Source organism: Acomys minous (genome assembly GCF_964271855.1).
Source record: "Acomys minous genome assembly, chromosome: 12".
In the NCBI taxonomy this organism is placed as follows: Eukaryota; Metazoa; Chordata; class Mammalia; order Rodentia; family Muridae; genus Acomys; species Acomys minous.
In genome coordinates, this window is record NC_140493.1 from 37,145,692 (window position 1) to 37,165,623 (window position 19,932).

The window sequence follows — 19,932 nt, forward strand, 5'->3', positions numbered from 1 at the left end:
CTTTTGGCCTTTTGAGAGAGGGATTCTCCATGTATCCCTGGCTGTCCTGGAATTTGCTCTGTAGACCACTCTACCCTTGAACTGCCTCTGCCTCCTGAGTGCTGGGATTAAAGGAGAGTGCCGACACCACCCAGCTGCTACGTCTCATTCATAGGCTTCACATGTACATATATAAACTTAATTATTCCTAGCAATAAGTGTAGGGAGCAGGAGATACTGTAGGGGACAGGAAATGTGGGAAGAAATGGGAGGCCCATATCACAATGCTAACAACTCTGAGTGTGCCAGGTCAAAACACTGCAGGTAGGTGGCCAAGTGGATGGCTTCCTCTGGAGCTGTGCCGGTTCAGAAGCCAACACTGTAGGGAAGAGATGACAGTAGCAGATGAAGAAACTTGGATGTCGAAGCAGGATGATAATTCCTCCAAGAAAACAGTTTAAAAATAATTTTAACATGTACATTTATATTATTATACATGAATAAAATAAACTACATACAACAAGGACCATGAGACAATCAAGAGTTATATAAATGTGACATTCATAGTGATTTGACTATTTGTATTTGTCAAACTTGAAGAAAGCATCTTTCCTATCTTGTTGGGTCTAAATTTTTGAATGAAAGTCAGTATCTATCATATCTCATCTCTATAACTTAAAACATCTATCTTGATCTAAAACCATCTTACCCCTCACCAACTAAGCTTAACTGTAAGACTAAACTATCTGGTCTTCAATCCCATCAGAGACTTGAGAAGGAATAAAACTTAAATACCCAACTGAACTGGAAGTGCAGGTTAGCAGCTTCCAAAATGAAAAAATGACTGAGACAGTTTTCTGCCGGAACAGGCACCCAACACTACAACATTGGAACATCATCTTTGGCCTTCCAGCCCAACACCTCTGACAGACATATTTGCAAGGCAGGAACTATTGAGGACTTGCTTACCCTGTCTTGGCAGAGTTCGGCCATCAACTTTGCCTGCATCTAAGCTTTCCCGTTTTCAGGCAGAATTCTGTCTGTGGCAGAAACAAGGACATTTTGCCCAATGGCTTGTTTGCCACATTTGAAGCCAACTCTATAAGGAGGTTCTTAGATGTTTATCATCTTCTTTAAGGTAGGCTGGGTGTTGCCAGGAGCTAACTTGTTGTCAAAGAATCTTTAGAATATTAAAAACATCTTTAAATGCCATATTCTGTGGGTATCTGAGACTTTTGAAGGCCTTACTTAACGATTTTACCTTATATGTCTATAGAATCATATCTATCTGTTAGACCTATCTTGTGATAAAGTTAGACTAGTTTTTGACATGACCATGATTTGCATCAATATACAAAATTGTATACCAATGAATTAAAAATAACCTTATTTGTGAGTAACAATTAGGCCTTGATTTGAGGAGTAGATTCAGTAATCTACACTTTGTTCTATCCTCCATCAATATTTCTATATACCCCTTTTGTTCTTTTCAGCTCCTATCTCCTGATCTACGAAAGAAAGATAAAGGAAAAGAGAAACATCCCTGGGTCCAACTTAGTTTTCTCTCTAAGACCAATAATAACTTATAACCACCTCCCGATGAAAATAAACATCTATAGCCCAAGAGAGCAGACAGAAACCTACCCAGCCCCCCTTAAAGGAACTGGGGTGTCTTTTTCTTAAGATTTCTTCAGGCTAATTTAGGGTGATACGAATGTCTATGCATAGACAAGGCCTCATGTTGGTCACAGATTCTCTATGACTTATAATTAGAGCCCATTCTTAGTATGGCATGAAGGAAGATTTGCAGATGTCTTACTTCTGCTGATGCAATGAGCAGAGAACCAGCCTTAATTGCTCTGTACATTCCACACACCTCATACAATCATAATGTTAGAACTGTATAATGCTTGTGAGAAATTATGTTTTCAGAAGAAAAGAACTAGACACTGACTCTGGATCAGACCTGACAGGATTCATTCCTTTCAGCATGCTGGATGCTGACATCCTGCATCCTCCAGGTTCTAGCCCCAGGCGCCTCAGTTGCTGCCACCCATCAGAATGGGACAGCTTCCAGGACAGCATTGTAGAAAGCATCTGATCCCAATTGGTCCAGCATTTCAGACTGTCCCACACAGGACTCCTAATAAGCCTGGAATTTCTCAACATTTAGAAAATGGACCACAAATGCTATCCCTGGCTTACTTAACCATTTTCCCCATTTTATTTCCTTTGGGCCCAAGATCATATTATACGCGCGGTCTCCAGATTCATTCAATTCCTGATTTGTCTAATGCCAAAGACAACCAGCACTTTCAAGGCTGGGATCATGAGTGGGAGGCTAACCTGAGCTAAACTGTGAATTCCCAGGCTGCCCCGAAAAGGTCATGGCTTAAAAAGCAGGTGAGCAGGGGCCAGCAAACAAAAAGACTGCCAGGCCCACATGGAGTGGCAGTGGTGAGAAGGCGCGCCTCACACTTGACAATTTGAGTGGGTACAATCTACATCCTAGTGCCTTTAATCCTCTCATGGCACCCCCAGGGCAGGCCCATGGAAGAGGTCCACATTCCCAAAGAATGAGAACGCCTTCCAGGCTGAGTATGAACATGATAGACTGTTTCTAATTTAGCATTTAAAAAATGCAATTGGTCATATTCTCCAGAGAGAGGAGTGTCTAAATTTTTAAAGGTTGGCCTGAGGCTACAACTACTTTTAGTGGTTAGAAACCAGGTTCATTCCTAAGGCACCAGCATACTTGGTAGCAAAAGTTCCACCTCCCTGGGTTCCGGGTGGCATTAAAATAGAGAAGTGCACACTCATTATTCCCTCTGCTTGCCTGCCTTATGTCCTTCTGTTGGGTCCACAGGCAGCCTGTGGTGCTTGTAACAGTCTTGTTCTCTTTGCAAGCTTTGTGTTTCCAAACTTCCAACAACCACTGGGGCTGGGTGAGCAGAATTTCTTCATTAAACCTTCTCTAGAATTCCAGAAAAATTGTGACCTTAATCCTCAGTCTCTGTAGACTCACGTGACTTACCAATTATGACAATAATGATAATAAAAAAAACCCCAACACTCCCACTCCATGTGGGTAAGTAGACCTTTTGAAAAATATTCAGCAACCTCAAACAAACTTTAGCTAAGCAAAATATGTTTTCCCAGGGACTCATAAAAAGTAGAGTGGAGAGAATAGCCAAAATTACATGTTTGCAAATGTCCGGAGTGTATTGTTATAAATCGGAGGTGCCTCGTAAACTGGGTCTCAGAGCGCAGAGATGCTACAGCAGATTGTCAGTAGGAGAGATGCTTGTAAACTTCTGTGCATGGTGATGGACAACAAAAACATGCCATGAACACTTCTGGTACCACTACTATGAAAAGCAATCAAAATTTCATCTTCCAAAATATATAAACCACATATGTCTGGGCCTTTAAAAAAAAAAAAAGCAAAGAAACCAAACCAATTAAATCAGCTCTGAAGTAGGTGAAGAAGTAACTCAATTTAGAAGAAACCCTTTCATATTGGCTGTGCTACCAGCTGTCCCTCTGTGTGTAGGAAGATGGCACCTGTGACAATCTAAGCAAAGCTCCCCAGCAATGGTAAGGCGAAGGGAGGAGCCTTACAGGTGGCTTGTGCCAGACATTGTGTTAACTAAGGCTGCTCAAGTCACTGCTCTAAGCAAATTGATGAGTGACTGAATGATTGTGCCTCATCCTTGACTCATATGCTAAGGTCTTCATCACCCTAGTGTAACCACTTAGAAGGTCAACATTCAGGTAAATGTGGTCCTAAGGAATGGGGCCCCAATTTCACATGATTAGTGTCCTCCTATGGAAAGACACTGAGGACCTGGCACCCTCTCCAGACATGTTCAAAAAAAGAGGACATGTAAGGACAATGGAAGAAGGTATTGTCCTAAACCATGAAGAAGACTGTCACCAGAAATGACGAGCCGGCATCCTCACCCTGGGCTTCCAGCCTCTAGAACTCTAGGAGAATGAGTTTCTATTGTTTACTTCCCCCAGACTAACTGTGGGCTGAACACTTCGTATTCAAACTCAACTTTGTGAGTACTGACATGTTGATGCCACAAGTAGAAAATTCCATATGGTGACCATGAAATAGTTCCATGCACAAAACTATTGTATGGAGTTCTATTTAGGCTATCTGGGTAAGATGTACATATAACATAATGAACTTTCTATCTGTGTTAGGGCTCCCTCCCTGATATATCTCACTACTATACATGCATGTTATAAATTCTAAGAGAAATCAAAAATGTATTTCATATAATAAACCCTCAATTTGTGTTTTGTTTTGATTGACTGATACATTAACTCTATTGTAATCTTCACACTGTGGTGGACATTATTAACCCATGTCTTTTTTTTTGCCCCACACACAGGGAAGTGAGATGAGAGAGAGGTAACCACCTCATGGTCATATGGACTTTAAACGAAGTTTGACTCTGGGTCTGAACTCAGGTCAGTCAAACCATTTACTTCTATCTGCCAGCAATTATAACTGGTATATGAAAGTCTTTTAAAGGGATTTGTCAGCATTCACCTATTTTCAGGTAGCATGCAAAGCTATGGGCTTTATATGCATGTCCTCATGAGTTACTCATAACCACACACCCTGTTATTCTGCCTCATTCTCTGCCCTGACTCTTCCTCTCCATACCTCTGCCCCCATTTTCTTTCCCTGAGTATGAGAGGATAAGAAAAACATCTCTTGAGACTTTTTACTTTCTTATTTTTAGTTCTTGCTGCTTTAATAATTAGCCATTAGAAGATGTCGTGTGAGTCTGGAGAGGTAGCTCAGCGGTTAAGAACATTGACTGCTCTTCGTAAACGACCCAGGCTCAATTCCCAGCACCCACATGGCAGGTGACAACCGTCTGTACCTCCAAGATCTGACACTTTCACACAGACGTACATGCAGGCAAAACACCAATGTACATAAAATAAAATAAATAATTAATTTAAAATAAATAAAAGATGTCATGGATAGTGCTATGGTGGCCATCTGCAAAGTTTAGTGGGTCACAAGTTTGCAATGTTTTAAAAAGGTAGCAATATATTTGTGAACACCAAGTAGGGAAGGGGTTAAAATAATATTTAAGGACTTACCATGTGTTACTCTAAGAAGTTTACATCACTGTAACAATTATCATCAACACCCAATCAGGTAGATGTAGACAGTGCCTCAAAAATGATCAATAAGCAATACGAGGTAAAAAAAAAATATGAAATTTGCCTACAATTACAAAGCTGGCTTTTTGGAACTAGGTTGTAAGCTTGTAGAATCTGTCCCGGAAGTTGTATTGGTGTGATGAGGTGATGCACAGCGATTAATAGAGAGGCAAGGAAGACTGCAAATACCAACAGAAACTGACCTGATACTATCCACAAGTATGTGCTCACTTCCCACTGGGACCCGAGGCACCACTTTCTTTCATTATTGGATGGGGATTGAGTAAGCGAAGCAAGTTGTCATGAGAGTTCCTAAATAAGGACACACTGTGGCCTGTTACCTAATGATCTCGTCACCATGCTCCACCCTCATGATAGACTGTATGCTCTCAAACTGTGAGCCAAAAACAAACCAAAACAAAAACAAAAAACAAACCAAAACAAACAAAAAAACCAGACAAACAAAAAACCCAAAACAAACAAACAAACCAACCAACCAAAACCAACCCATTTCTTTTTTATTTGATATTGGGCCACAATAAGAGAAAGGTATCTGATGCTGGAGGTAAACAAAAGATGTACTTGTTGAATAACAGGTTAGGGAAGAGGTTCCCATTTCCATGCTAAGGCAGCTTCTATAGGGAAGGACATGTGTTTCTCTAGCTTCCACTCCCACCACTTCCAGAAATGATTCTGCCAGGATGTGTCAGCTCGGCCCTCCCCGCAACCTCTCAGAGAGTCAGCTTCATGTGCGACCTGACCTGAGAAAAGCTCCAGTTACAGCCGGATGGAACCCTGGCTTCCATGGCTCATTTGGGAGCCCTGCATGGATTGGGATGGAGGCACCATCTCCTGAGTCAATAGCGTGAAGAAGGAATGGGCTTTGTTTTTATTGTCTAGTTTATGAAAATCTTCATCTGGAGTTTCCAGAGAGAAGCTGAGCAGGATAAATGATCTACAGTGACTGGTCTCCAAGGTAAAAGTCTATTAAAAAATCTATTTTTCTACAGCATTATCCCATGGGCTTTATAGCAAAGACATCCCATTGAGTGCATTTAACAAATGAGGGCTCTGAGAGACAGGAGGGTTGGTTAGCTGGGAGGTGGGCACTGTTCTGGAAGGAGGGAGACTAAGATGAAAATGCTTTGCTCTTACATTTCTAGACCGCCACCCAAGAGCACACAGTGAATTGCCTGCTAGCTGGAGGGGATGAAGTGAGAACGAACAGCTGAGCCCGCTGAATATGCTGGACTTCCTACCTGCCAGATGGAGTTCAGAGTAAGTACCCATGGCCCTGACTTTATCTTCGTGTGTAGGTAGGCCTTGTACATATACTGAGTGAATTTCATTTTGCAGATCAAAGGTTAGCCCATGTTATTCAGGGGAAGGGGGTGAAAGGATGATGGGGAATCAAGGAAGCACGTCCTGCCGCCTTTAAGGTGAGTGGTAGACATCAATTTTTTTTTATTATTTAATTTATTCCAATCACAACTCAATTGTTCTCCCATCACTTGTATCCACCCATTCCTCCCTCCCTCCCACGCCCACTCTATTGCCCTCCCCTAGGTCCATGATCAAGGGATCTCCTCTCCCCATTTTATGGTCACAGGCTATCAAGTCTCATCTTGGTAGCCTGCCTATTCTTTCTTGAGTGCCACCAGGGCTCCCCACCAAGGGGAGATCATCAAATACGGGGCATCAGAGTCCATATCAGAGTTAGCCCCTGCTCTCTACAAAACTGTGGAGAATGTCCTGTCTGTTGGCTAGATCAGAGTACGGGTTCGGTGTTTACTACTTGAATTCAGACATCAGTGTTTTTAAATGTCTTCTGTTCTAGCTAGCTACATGTGTGCACTTGAAGGGGTTATCCTTTCTCATTCTCACATCAGTAAAAGTTTGCGGCTTTTGACTTCTTTCTGTGCTTTGCTCCACACCTATCCTTGGCATGCCTGTCACCTGTGAGCCTGCATCCTATATTTTTTGCCATCCCTGCCTTGGAAGCTTCTTATACCCCATTCTCTGTTTGTGAGCTGCCATGTCTCCTTCTGGAAACTTTGCTTTTAAGAGGCATCTGTCATCTGTTAGTTTCTTTAGCAATGGCCCTGAGTCTAGAGCTGCTAAGTCTTCCCATGCAGCCAGCATCTTTAGCTGGCAAAGGATTCCCTGGGGGCCTGCTAACTAAGCAGGGTTGAGACAAACTCCGAAGGAGTCATGTACCAGTGCTCCTCAGCTTACGATGGGATTAAATATTGATACACACACCATACCCCCAAAATAACAAGTCCACAGCTCACCAAATATACTTAACCCGCTTCACACCAACCATAATTTACCAACATAGGACAAAGTAGAGTACCAGTTGTTTCTACTAACGTACAACATTTCTGCATTATGATGATGTCAAACAGTCAGAGGCTTAGGTACTAGAAGGCAGGCATTGAGTGTATAACAGTGCATGTGCTGTAGGAAGTACTAGCTGCTAGACCTTTGTGTAGTTGGGGGAATTTCTTGGACATTTGCTGTCTTTCATGGTAGCCACTAGCAACACAGGGCTATTGAGAGCCTGAACGAAAGACAGTGCACTTTTTGCTGAAGTAAGTGTAAGTGGCTGATGGGTGTTATGTTGGAGAGTGACGATTTTTCTATGGGGTCAGAGGTCATATCCCACCTCCCTCGGTGGCTCCTGGCCCTTCTCCTTCTTCCTTCTTGATCCTTTTAAATGTACCTGTTTAATACTTCCTTTCTTCTTAGTCATTGTCCCCTCTTCCACCTTTGGGGAGCCAGGCCTAAGTGAAGCCTCTCTAGGCCTTCCGAGTTCACCTAGTCACATTGATGCTGTGATTGGTCACATCATGGAAGGGTGGAAAGCAACTTCTGAGAAACAACTATGTCTTCCAGAAACTGAAGACGTTGTGCCCTTGTGCCAGGTGTGGTGGCGCATGCCTTTAATCTCAGCACACAGGCAGATCTTTTTGTGTTCCAGGCCAGCCTGGTCTATGAAGTGAGTCCAGGACTGCCAAGGCTACACAGAGAAACTCTGTCTTGAAAAGCCAGAAAAGAAAAAAAAATAGACTTTGTGCCCTCACAGAAATGTGTTTTTATTTTTACTCATTTGTTTCACTTTCTTTGTCATGGAGTTGGAGCCATGTCTGAATTCAGGAGTCACCCCTTGACCTTTGTGATTTTTATACCAAAGATCAAAGTGTCCCCCTCAGATCCTGTCTGTGACTAATCCCAAGGCAGTGTTCCCCAGGGCTCACACTGATGAGAACACACAAGAATAGTGAACAGGCTAGCTCTGCATTTCACCATCTCAGTCAACCTCCAGTGGCTTTGGGATCTCCCTGTCTCTGGGCAATGGTATAGGCTTGAGATGAGGAAAGTTTCACTTTCTGGATTGGACCTCCTTGAAGGACCACTGTGGTCTGTGATGCTACAGATGTTGGTGCCTGTGGTCTGTGCTACTGCCCCTGGGCACAATGAAGCTGGACAGCATGTGTACATATGTGGCATTGAATGGTGTCTTGATGATGTCCTTGGACTCTTCCAGGGGTTTAGGGGTGGTGGGGATATGTATAGGGTAGGGAAGCTGATGTGGGTGGCGTGTATAGCCACCTGAGGCCATGTTGAGGCCCATGCTGCTGTGCAGGTGCTGAGGGCCATGAATAAGTTGGTGGGCCTGATATGGCCAAGGGCCAATCTGTGGCCTGTGGCCTGTGTTACCATTGAAGGCCATGCTGTCCAGGGTCCTTGTCTGTGATCTTGGCTGCCACCTAAGTGTGTGGGCCTGCTGACCTGGCCCTGGCTCTCACCAGCAGCCAGGCAGTGCTGATGGTGGTGTGGGCTAGGGAGACCTGGCCCCACTCCTCATCGCTGTGGGCTTTCCAAGCTTATGGCTGGCTTCTGGTGGGGGTGCAGATGGAGAAAGACTAACCTTCCCTTGAGGAGCTGGCCACTAGGAGGCTGACCATGCTCCAACGAGTAGTATATGAATAACACAAAATGGACTTTAAAAATTCTCCTTTTCTTCTTCTTTTTTTTCCCAGAAGGAGGGGCCATGGGGGAATGGGTGCCAACAAGAGAAGAGTGTGAGGTGATTACAATAAGGGTACATGATGTGAGATTACCAAATGATCAATAACATACAACTTTTTAAAAAATGTTATACTTTTTAATAGTAGTCACCCCAAGGATGTGAGAGAATAATACATTTCTATAATTTGTGTTTGTCCAAGGATTAGTAATGAGCTGTTTTTTACGTAGACCTATTGTTTATTTGTGTCTTCTGAGAAATATCTCTTTGGGTCCATAGCCCATTTTTTTAAAAGCAAAGTGTATGTGTATGTGGTGTGTGTGTGTGTGTGTGTGTGTGTGTGTGTGTGTGTGTATGTATGCATGTGTGTGTATGTATGTATGAATGCATGTGTGTACTGTTGTTGTTACTGAGATGTAGGAACTTCTTGTATATCTTGAATTCTGAATCCGATATGTGGTTTTCAATGCTTTTCCTCACATCCTGTGGGCTCCATTTTTTTTTTGTTGTTGTTGTTTCCTTTGGCACACAGAAATTATATAGTTTGCTGTAATCCTGTTTTATCTATTTTTGCTTTTTGCTTTTTGTGTTTTTTGTGTCATGTCCAAAAAATTATTGCTAAATCCAATGTCAAGATGGTGTTCTTCTAGGAATTTCTTGACTTTAGACTTTAATGTCAAAATACATTTTTAATCCAATTTGAGTTGATTTTTTTCTAAGTAGTTTGAAATAAGAAACCAATTTTATTCTCCTGCATATGGATACCCAGTTTTCCCAGCATCATTTATGGAAGTCCCCATATGTCTTTTCTTCTTGGCACCCTTGTCAAAGATCAATTGACTGTAAATGGTGGATCTATTTCTGAACTCTCCATTGTCTTCCATTAGTATGCATAGTATTGTGTCAATATCATTTGCTGTTGGTTTTCACTGGCTCAGTCATGTACTTGAAATCAGCAAATATGAGGTCTTCTATAAGGAAAATGTAATGTAGTATGGTGTGTGTGTGTGTGTGTGTGTGTGTGTGTGTGTGTGTGTGTATAATTGAATGTTATTCAGCCTAAAAAGTTCAGCTAAGTAGAATAAGCCAGAAGCAGAAGGTCAGATGATATGCAATTCAAAGTGTGTGAAGACTGAAATGTCAAATTCATGGTAATAGAGAGTCTCCTGATTCTTACCAGGGGCTGAGGGGAGGGAGAAGCTGATAAGTGTGAGCCAAAGGGTACAAAGTTTCCGTCATGCAACATCAAGAGAACAGGAGGAACTTCCTGGAGGAGGTGAGTATGCAAAGTGGCATTGCCTGTGGTGATGGTTTTGTGGATGTGAGCATCCCTCTGCATCCACACAATTACATACTTTATATATGCAGCATTTTGTGTGTTAGTCAGAGCCCAGTGAGGTGGTCTAAGGAAAGCTAGTATGCAGTGAACATGCCAAAAAACAGACAGAGCGAGGTGTTCCCACTCAGGCCAGGAGGAAGTTACTTTTAGGAAACTCTCACTAACAAAAAAGGGCATGTGCACAGGCTATTTGCTGTGCTGCCAAGTAAAGGCCCTCTATTGGTGATTACACTTGGACACCAAGACTGGACACCTATGAGTCTAGTTTATTTTCAAGTTCATGTCCAGTCTGGGACTGCACACAAATGACCTGGTTCCTTAACGACAGACGAGTATTTTGTTGCTTGTCTCCACATTGCCTTGTATTTGTCCACAGATAGTGACTTACCTGACTAAAAATGCGCACCTATATTCTTGAGGAGTCTCAGCTCCTGCCATACCATTAGACAACACTAGAATGTGTTGAACCAGTAACAACCGGTTAACAGAGCATCATACTTGCAACGCAGTATCCAAACCCACAGCCAAGGCTACCTGGTGGCAAGAAGCGGATATGAATGCACCGGGCTGAACCAGGCCTCCTTCCTCCGTGGCATGCTGTCATAGATTAAAAGATCTTTCTCAGTCAGAACAACGAGGGCTGCTTTCCACTGTTTCTCACTCTCTCCTGGCACCTGAAACAGAAAGCAAGGAAGTGTGAAACAGCTGGAGGACAGGGTGAGCGGAAAAGACGCACTCGGCATCGCTTCAATCAGAGGGCCGAACAAAGTGAGTGTCCTCGTTCAGGCTTCAAATAGTTGAAACGGAAAGAAATAACTCCAGTGAGATCCTAGCGACTCCTCATCACCGAAAATATCTGATGTATCAAGGGCCATCGTACGTGCTGTCTGTACAGCTAAGAGGCAGCATAGCCGAGGCTCAGCTGCTGTTGCTTCTCACCTGTCAGTCAGCGCTGAATCTTTATTTCACAGTGGGAGGCAAATGACTGGGGGGGCGGGGAAGTCGGCGCTCTCATCTTCTGCTCTGGTAGAGCACATTTATTATGAAGAAATTTGAACAAATATCCAAAGGCACTGGAAAATATCCTACAGAGGCACATGGTTCCTCTGGGCGTGAGACACGCAGTCTCCTAAGTCTTGCTCTTGGATTTCTCCAGGGATTTAGGCGTCACTTGAAAATTTCTCTTCTTCCGTTGACTGTTCAGTCACACTCAGAGAAGAGTACTTATGTAACTCAAGGGCCAGGATGACTGACCGATCAGGAACAGAACAGAAAGCGTTACCAGTTGGATAATTGGATCGGATGCATTTTTTTGCATCCCTTCCAGTACTGAGACCTGTGGAGATCACCACGAGCCATTCCTCTTGGCCCAGTAATGAGTCCCCTGAACTCCTTAAATGCTCTTCTGTCCATGAAAGTGCTCTCTTTTTGAGTCTGAACTTGAGGACCCGGATGAAGCTTGTTGGGAACGCAGAGTCGCAGGCCCATCCGGAGTGTATTTATTGGGATGTGCAGGTGATGTGCATGCTCCTTAAGGACAAAGAAGTGCAGCTGCAGACTGTCTCTGACAATGGTTCACTCCTCAGTGCAGACAATTTTTGCAAAAGCCATCACTCAAGCTCCATTAAGAATAAGAGGGAGGGGCTGGAGAGATGGCTGAGCAGTTAAGAGCGCTGTCTGCTCTTCCAGAGGTCCTGAGTTCAATTCCCAGCAACCACATGGTGCCCTCTTCTGGTGTGTTAGGTGTACAAGCAGGCAGAAGACTGTATAAATAATTAATAAATAAATCTTTAAAAAAAGAATAAGAGCAAATCTAATAATGAGCCAAATTCATATTATAGCTCATCTCTCCCCATTTGCATTTAAAAATATTAATTTATTTATATTACCCATGTGCTATTTAGCATGCATATGCAAATGTCAGAGGAAAATTTGCAGGAGTCAGTTCTCTCCTTTTACCATGTGGGTTCTGGAGATCAAATATAGAGGCAAACACCTTCTCCTGCTATGCCACCTTGTCTGTCTGTTTCCTTCATTCTAACAGTTACATATATAATCATTACTATATATAATTATTACTGTATATAAGGATTCAAAAACAATTTTTTTCAAATATATATTTAAATAAACACACACATATACATATGTATATATACATACATACTTTTTTTTATAAATAAAATCTCACCTAGGCTGGCTCCTCCTGACCCAGCCTCTTTAGGGCTGACACTGCAGGCTTACGCTACCACGCCTGGCTTCATTATCACACTAAGTGCCACACGGTACAATCTGCACAGAGGGGGAGGTGCATGCACATGGCCACTTTTCACACCATGCCCAGTGCATTAGTAAAGAGTGTCCAAGCTGGCAAACACCTGTATGCCAAAGGCAAGCATGGTCGACCCTGCAGTTGGGAAGCCAGAGTGTCAATCCTGCTCCATAGTTGTGCTAGCTGCCAGTCATCGGATTCCCTTGTGTTTTAGTTTCTGCATCCGTGAAATGACAACCCTTAGCAGCATTGAAAAGGGTGGTGTGAAGAGAAATAAGTTAAAAATATGTAGAGGGCTTAATGCAGCATAGAGCGAGCACCAGGGAGGTATCTGCAGAGTAGCTCCTGTCTCCGGATGTTACTTGGGTGATTAAGTGGGACTGTGGGTGTGATGTGCTTAGCAGCTGGCAGATGATGAATAGATTTACCTTGTAGTAAATCCACCATCTCAAAAAAAAAAAAAATAGCGTTGAGAAGGTGTCCTTTAGAAATGGAGTGAATGTACTGAAGACAATGTCTTCCTTGGGGAAAATTGTAAGATAAATCAACAATACCCTTTATAGCAACAATTTAAATATCTTCTGTCTTCTTTTCCAAAGACCTGCCTTGGAAGGACTCTTCTTTAGTTTTAAATACACCACCTTCCAGCAATGCCAGACGGGAACTTGCTTTCTAAAGAGCATCACCAACTTAATATTTGTAAAGCTATTTATTCTAGAAAGTGAATGAGTGACTGGTGGCTTATCTTCCCTCCCTTTATGTTATTTTATGCATACTAAAAACATCCACCCTTAGCCTACTGATTTTTGTATGACTTTCCCACAGCGGAGCAAGAACATCTGCAAAAGATCAAAATAGATGGAGAAGGAGAAGGAGCAGACTTTACAAGGTGAAGAAGCTGTATATCTGAAGGCAATAAGTTGTGGCTTGGGGAAAGGGATTGAAATAAAATTTTTTTTCCAGCTTCTACATTAAACTTAGTAAATTACCTTTCCAGGTCATTAAGTGGGCCTGGCAAAGCTACAGAAAGATCCTCCCAGTGCGACTATCCTACTCACCTAGTCGGCTCTGATCCGTTAGAGCTGGCCGCAAGCAGGCAATCAGGCATTCAAATATGAAGAGGAAAAAAAAATCACCATTCTTCAGAAACAATCTGAAGTCTGCGCAAATGAACCTGGGCAGTAAACACCAATGGTGGTGGCAATGCCGACCACTGGATCCATGAGGCCAGAGCACAGAACAGTGCGTCCAGCAGTACGTGGAGGTTTGAATCGTCCCCAAAGCGCTACATTTTCTAATAGTTTATTCACGCTACCTGTGCGGATCCCTTAAAATATACTGTGAGAAAACTCCGAAGGCCCGTTTTTCCACCTTCCCCCCTGTGCACACATCTGTTTTCATACTGTATAAATTCTTCAGAGCAGCTGGGTGCTCATGAGAACATCCGACTTTGCAAGGGAGGAAAAAAATAAAAGGGCCACAGTAAAGAACAGGATTCTGGGTGCCAGAGAGATGGCATCATGTAGCCACTAGTGGATAAAAGCACTTGCTTTGCAAGCATGAGGGTTAAACTTCTAATCCCTTGGGCACACATAGGAGTAGGGTAGGCATGGAAGCTACCTGTTATCTCAGCATTCAGAGGGCAGGGGCAAGCTGGCTAGCTGGGTTAACCAGGCACGCTTCGGGTTCAGCAAGACACTCTGCCTCATAAATAGAGTAGAGAGAGGTTGAAGAAGGCACCTAATGTCTTTGGAGGTCACGTATGCCCACTTCTGTGCATATGCTCCCCTTCTAAGTATGCCACATATGTGCACACCATACCCACGGGGGGGGGGGAGGGGAAGGAACAGGGTTTTGAAAAGCATAACATATTCCACATGAGCCCCACACTGAAGGCTCGGAATAACGTTTCTTTGTTACCGTCGTTAGACACAAGCCTTTGTGCTGTTGTTCTGCTGACAGCTTCAATTAGCAATTTAAGCCTTTCTGGTACCCGAACATAGTCCAATGTCAACGCAACATCATGTCTACAGTGGATGTAGCAAGGTCTGCCCTGCACTCTGCTTTGGATGCTGTAACTGTCAGCTGCTGCTGCACTCACTGAGTGCATAATAAAGAAAGAGAAGGGCAGGAGATGGGACGACCCTTCCCTCTGCAGTAACTCAGAAGCAGTGTCCTGCTCAATAGGATCATCTTCACTTCCATGGCACATCAGAGGACTGGTGTGCAAGCTGGTACAAAAGATGTGAGGGGTGGTAAAAACTGACTGGGAAACAGAAAACGGAAATGGAAAGGATGATGGCAAGTGGGGACCTCGGGACTTCATTCCCAATGGGTCCAAAAAGTGATGTTTGGGGTTACGAACTTAGTAAACTTGCATCTCCTGTTTAGGTTAATCTGTAAGCCGTAGGACTTTGTGCAAAGCCACAAGCAGTTGGCATGGGGTTGTATGCTGCTGGGGGTGCTGATACCTTGCTGAATTTAAGTCTTTATCTGGGCACTCCTGAGCGTGGTGCCTATTGATCCTGGAATAGCATGAGAAAAACACTGACCTTGTCACCCATGAAACACACAGCATAGGCACATTAATCATTGCTTCAGAAATGACAGTTTCACCAAAACTGTTCCAAGCTATTTCCTTAAAAGGGTGGTCACTGTTAACAGAAAGTCAGAGTCTTCAAGATTGAAGGGTTCACTAATAATACCTGTGGAGGGCTTAACAGAGTGTCTTGCACAGCGAGCACACCTCAGGGTTAGCTAGATTTACTATCACATCAAGTATAGCAATGGCAGATTGAAGATGTGGACGGCCTAGAACAAGGACTCCTTGCCTTTCCTGATTTAATGTCCTCACAGGCCAACGGCAAGGTGGGTCTAAATTAGTGCTAATGGCCTTCAAAGCTCAATCATTTAAAAAAAAACTATTTCTGTCTCTTTCCTTCCCTTCCTTCATTTCTTTTGTTCCTTCTTTCCTGTATATATGTGTGTATGTGTGTGTCTGTGTGTGTGTGTGTCTGTGTGTGTGTGTCTGTATATGTGTGTGTCTGTGTGTATGTGTGTGTGTCTGTGTGTATGTGTGTGTGTCTGTGAGTGTGTGTGTCTGTGAGTGTGTGTGTCTGTGTGTGTGTGTGTCTGTGTGTGTGTGTGTCTGTGTATGTGTGTGTGTGTGTGTGTGTGTGTGTGTGTGCCTGTGTGTGTGTGTCTGTGTGTGTATGAGTACACCTGTGCAGACCAGAGAATATTTGAGGAAATTGGTTCTCTTCTGCCACAATGTAGGATGCAGGCATCGAACTCACAGCCCCAAACTCTTTTTTTTTTTTTTAATTTAAAAGTCTCTTCCACACAGGAAGAGTAAACAGGCTAACCAGATGAAACCGGATAGGCTGTGGTCATATGGTGGGGGAGGAGGTCCCTTTCTGTGAGGGGAATAGGGTAAAAGAGAGAGGGATGGTGGGAATGGGAAGATACAAAGGAGATAACATTTGGGATGTGATCTGAATAAATTATAATAAAAAGTCCCTTCCATAAGCCATAAAGATTCTTGCTTTATAATTCTTCATTTCTTTCTTTCTTTTTTTTTTTTTTTTTGAGGGAAGGGTGTCTCTTTTTATCACGCCTCTGATTCAGTCTTCCCTACACTCATTTTCCCACTTTCTATTTGAGTAGAAGTGATAGAACTAGCTCTTGGTCTTTGGAGTCAAAAAAGAGCAGCTTCAAAACCTGGCTCTGCCACTTCCCAGCTGAGGAAGAGTCCTGGACTAGCAGCTACACTGGTCCTCGGATGTGTCACATGCGGAAAATGGCCTCCCTGCGCACTGGGCGAAGATGAAGTGAGAGAAGTGAGCGGGTGCTGGAGGTGCTCGGCTGTCCTTGTGCCATGCTTTGCATGGCCCTGGGGACTAACCTAACTGGGGCGGTGAGGGAATGAAGAAGGGACAAACACATGGACATACAGAAAAGCCGGGATCAGGTGGACTCGGCTATCTGCTGGCGACGTTGCCGCACCAGGGGAAGCTGAGCATGACAGTTGAATAGAGAGACAGCATTGATTACTACATAAATATAAACAAGGAGGTAGGGTCAGTATACACACTGAACAAAGAGGCAAGGTTAGCTCATCTCAGTAAGCCCCATCTGTGCAGGGGAGCAGTCTTCGGGCTTTAAACATCCCAGGGAGGAAAGCTACGCTGGATTCTTTCTATACACTCTGTTGACAACCACAGTTGGACCCGCGGAAGGCTTTGCTTTTCTCTGAGTCTCGCCTGGGGAAGGTGTTGCCACCCCTACAGATCTAGAGCACTGCGGTCCTTGACATGGTCATGCCCAAGCCAGGCAATACACCCTCACTGATGACTTCACTTGCTCCCTACCCTCCTCTTGTCTCTCCTTGTGTTTTCTCATCTACTTGGGCAGCTCAGAAAGGAAGGTCCAAATGTAGGGACAGTGACTGATGGCAAGGAGGAAAGTTCTGGAAAAGTTGATGACAACTTTTAAATTGTAGATGCTGGTTATCTTGGCTAACTTTCAATTGGTCTGCTTCACCTCCGGTTGCCAGCTATTTGAAACAGAGGACGAGATACCAGTGTACTAATGATCAGCCTTTATCTTTTTTTGGTTGTGAGCCTAGCCTTTAACGGCTGAGCAATGATCAGCAATCTCTCCAGCCCATGATCAGCCTTTATCAACTTCAGAATGTTCCACGGACCCAAGCTAATTAACCCCTGTACCATCTCTTAGGGAAGTTGTTCCAGATGGAACACAGGCAAAGAGCTCAGCAAGGCCACTCATATCTCCAACTTTTTCGAAGTCAGGCTAAACAATCTATAGGACTCAGAAATCAGGAGCCAGAGACATGAGCAGTTAAGTGTAAAGGAAAATGAGAAGTCAGAAAGGACAAGTTTTGTGATCTAAAGGGGGAAAAAAGAGACATGGGGAGATAACGTAAAGCACCTGTTGTGAAAACCTGAGGCCTCAAGTTCAGATTGCCCATATCCATGCAAAAACCAGATGTGATGCTTTGCACCTAGAATCCTAGTATGAGGGAGGCAGAAGCAGGATTCCTGTAGTTCACTGGCCAACTACTCTAGCCAATCAGTGAGCTCCAGGGTCAGTGACAGATGTTGTCTAAAAGAATGAAGGTTGAGGGTGCTGAAAATGCCTGATGTTGACCTCTGGCCTCCACATCTACAGGCACACACACATACACATGTGCTCATGCGTACCCAAGCAGCAAACACGGCACAGAAGGCAGGGATAGCAACTAGAAAAGGAAAGTATAGGGAAGCATTGTCCAGGTCGGTGAGGACGTGAAGCGCCTGAAATTTTTATATACTTGGCTGGAATGCATAGTGGGTGAAGCCACTCTGGAAAAGAGTGCAGGGACTTCTCCGAAAGCCTAGCATACGTGTATCATTTGACTCAGTGCCCTCTCGCATTTGTGTTGAGCCGTGAGAAATTAAGATGCACGGCTGTGTGTGATGGGTACCTCTCATTGTAGCTTGACAATGGATTTGGAATCATCTAGAAGATGTCCCTCTGGAGACGTTTAACTGAGGAGGGAAGACCCACTGGCAAGCAGACAGCACCAGCCCATGGGCTGTGGTCCAAGACTGAATGATTCTAAGAGTATTACCAATACTCATGTCTGTGCCTCCCGCCTGGGAACAACACTATGACCAGCTGCTTTGCGCTCCCATTGCGATGCCTTCTCCACCACAACAGGCTGTGAGCCAGCACGTACCCCCTTCCTTCAGTTGTTTCTGTGAGGTATTTTGTTCCAACAATGAGAAAAGTAATTAATGTGCCACGGAAACACATAGGGACATCTTTAATAACCTTATAATATATATATATATTCCCCAGAACCAAATATATATATCAAATGTTATATATCTATATAATTGGAAAAGAGGTTAAAAAAAAAAAAGAATGAACTATTCTTATATACCATAACATAGATAACATAAATGAATTCAAATAATTTTGCAGCATAAAATAAGCTATATCTAAAGTATATATGGTGTATAAATTAATTCATAAAAAAATCTAGAAAATATAAACTTATCCATAGTACAGTCGTCTCTTGAGGGAGAAGAAAAATTTAGATATTGTTCTGAAAAAGCAGCTTCCCAAATAATAATGCATTACAATAAGCTTTTTATTTTCATAAGACATACAAACAGAAAAATTATCCATCAAGAGTGGAATTTTAGGTAGTTTTTTCCCATTAGTTTACAAGAAACCACGACCAAGCATTGCTAATTTAATGAATTAAATATTACAATGAAAACTTTTAGAGAAACACAGCCTCTCTTGAGATTGCTGAGAGCCTGGGACTGACCTAAGACTCATGTTTACTGTTTACACAAGGTCCCGAGATCATTGGAATCCTAAGACTCATGGCATTCTGTTCTCAGACTCCTGAGGAAGAGCAGAGACAGGGAATCCATACTAATAAAGGGGCTGGGGCCCAGTGCATTTTCAGGGTTCTTTAGTCCCTCTGTACACTTGCAAACAAAAGTTGATTTCTTACAAGCTGTTGTAGCTACCGAGCCTGTGAAGGTCAGATGTTAATGCTCTCTAATAGAGCCCTTCGGGTGGCTCTATTAGAAGAAGCGTCTGTTCTGTGGCGCTTGATAATGAAGCTAACCTCAGGGAAGAGCACATATCCATCCATCGCGTCAGGCATGCAGCTTGGTTTCAAACCTCATCTCACTGAATGGCATAACCTGACGAAGAGCTGGGAAGCTCACAGAGTCTGCTCTCTGCCGCTGAGTCACTCACTACACAGGGCTGTCAACCCTAAGAACGTGACCTCTCCACAGCTTGCCGCCGCGTCTGCTTGCTGCTAATGACACAAAACGTTCTATGGGATGCCAACTCGTTCTCTCATGCAGAAAGAAAGTGGTATTGGATCCCCTTTGGGCTACTCCATGTTGGCCTGTGAGTTCAGGAGAAACAGTGAGATGGGCCTAACACCTTAGATCCCTCTGCCTGAGACGGTGGCTTATTGTAAGTTTAGGTTGGTTGTCCTTCCATGCCTCTAGAAAGCAGGATGGCAACCTTGCTGAGCACTTGCTGTATATAGGGAGAAAGGATATCTCTCTCCTTTCTGTGCCT

At 43.5% G+C, this 19,932-nt stretch overlaps 1 protein-coding gene across 1 annotated transcript in view; it reads right to left on the bottom strand.

The window, feature by feature from the left end:
• SNTB1 (syntrophin beta 1) overlaps positions 1-19,932 on the bottom strand; it is a 239,670-nt gene that overhangs the window by 19,436 nt on the left and 200,302 nt on the right. Inside the window, exon 5 of the mRNA XM_084803024.1 lies at positions 11,079-11,218. Within this exon, the coding sequence (XP_084659150.1) occupies positions 11,079-11,218 (140 nt within the window). The remainder of the gene's footprint in view (positions 1-11,078; positions 11,219-19,932) is intronic.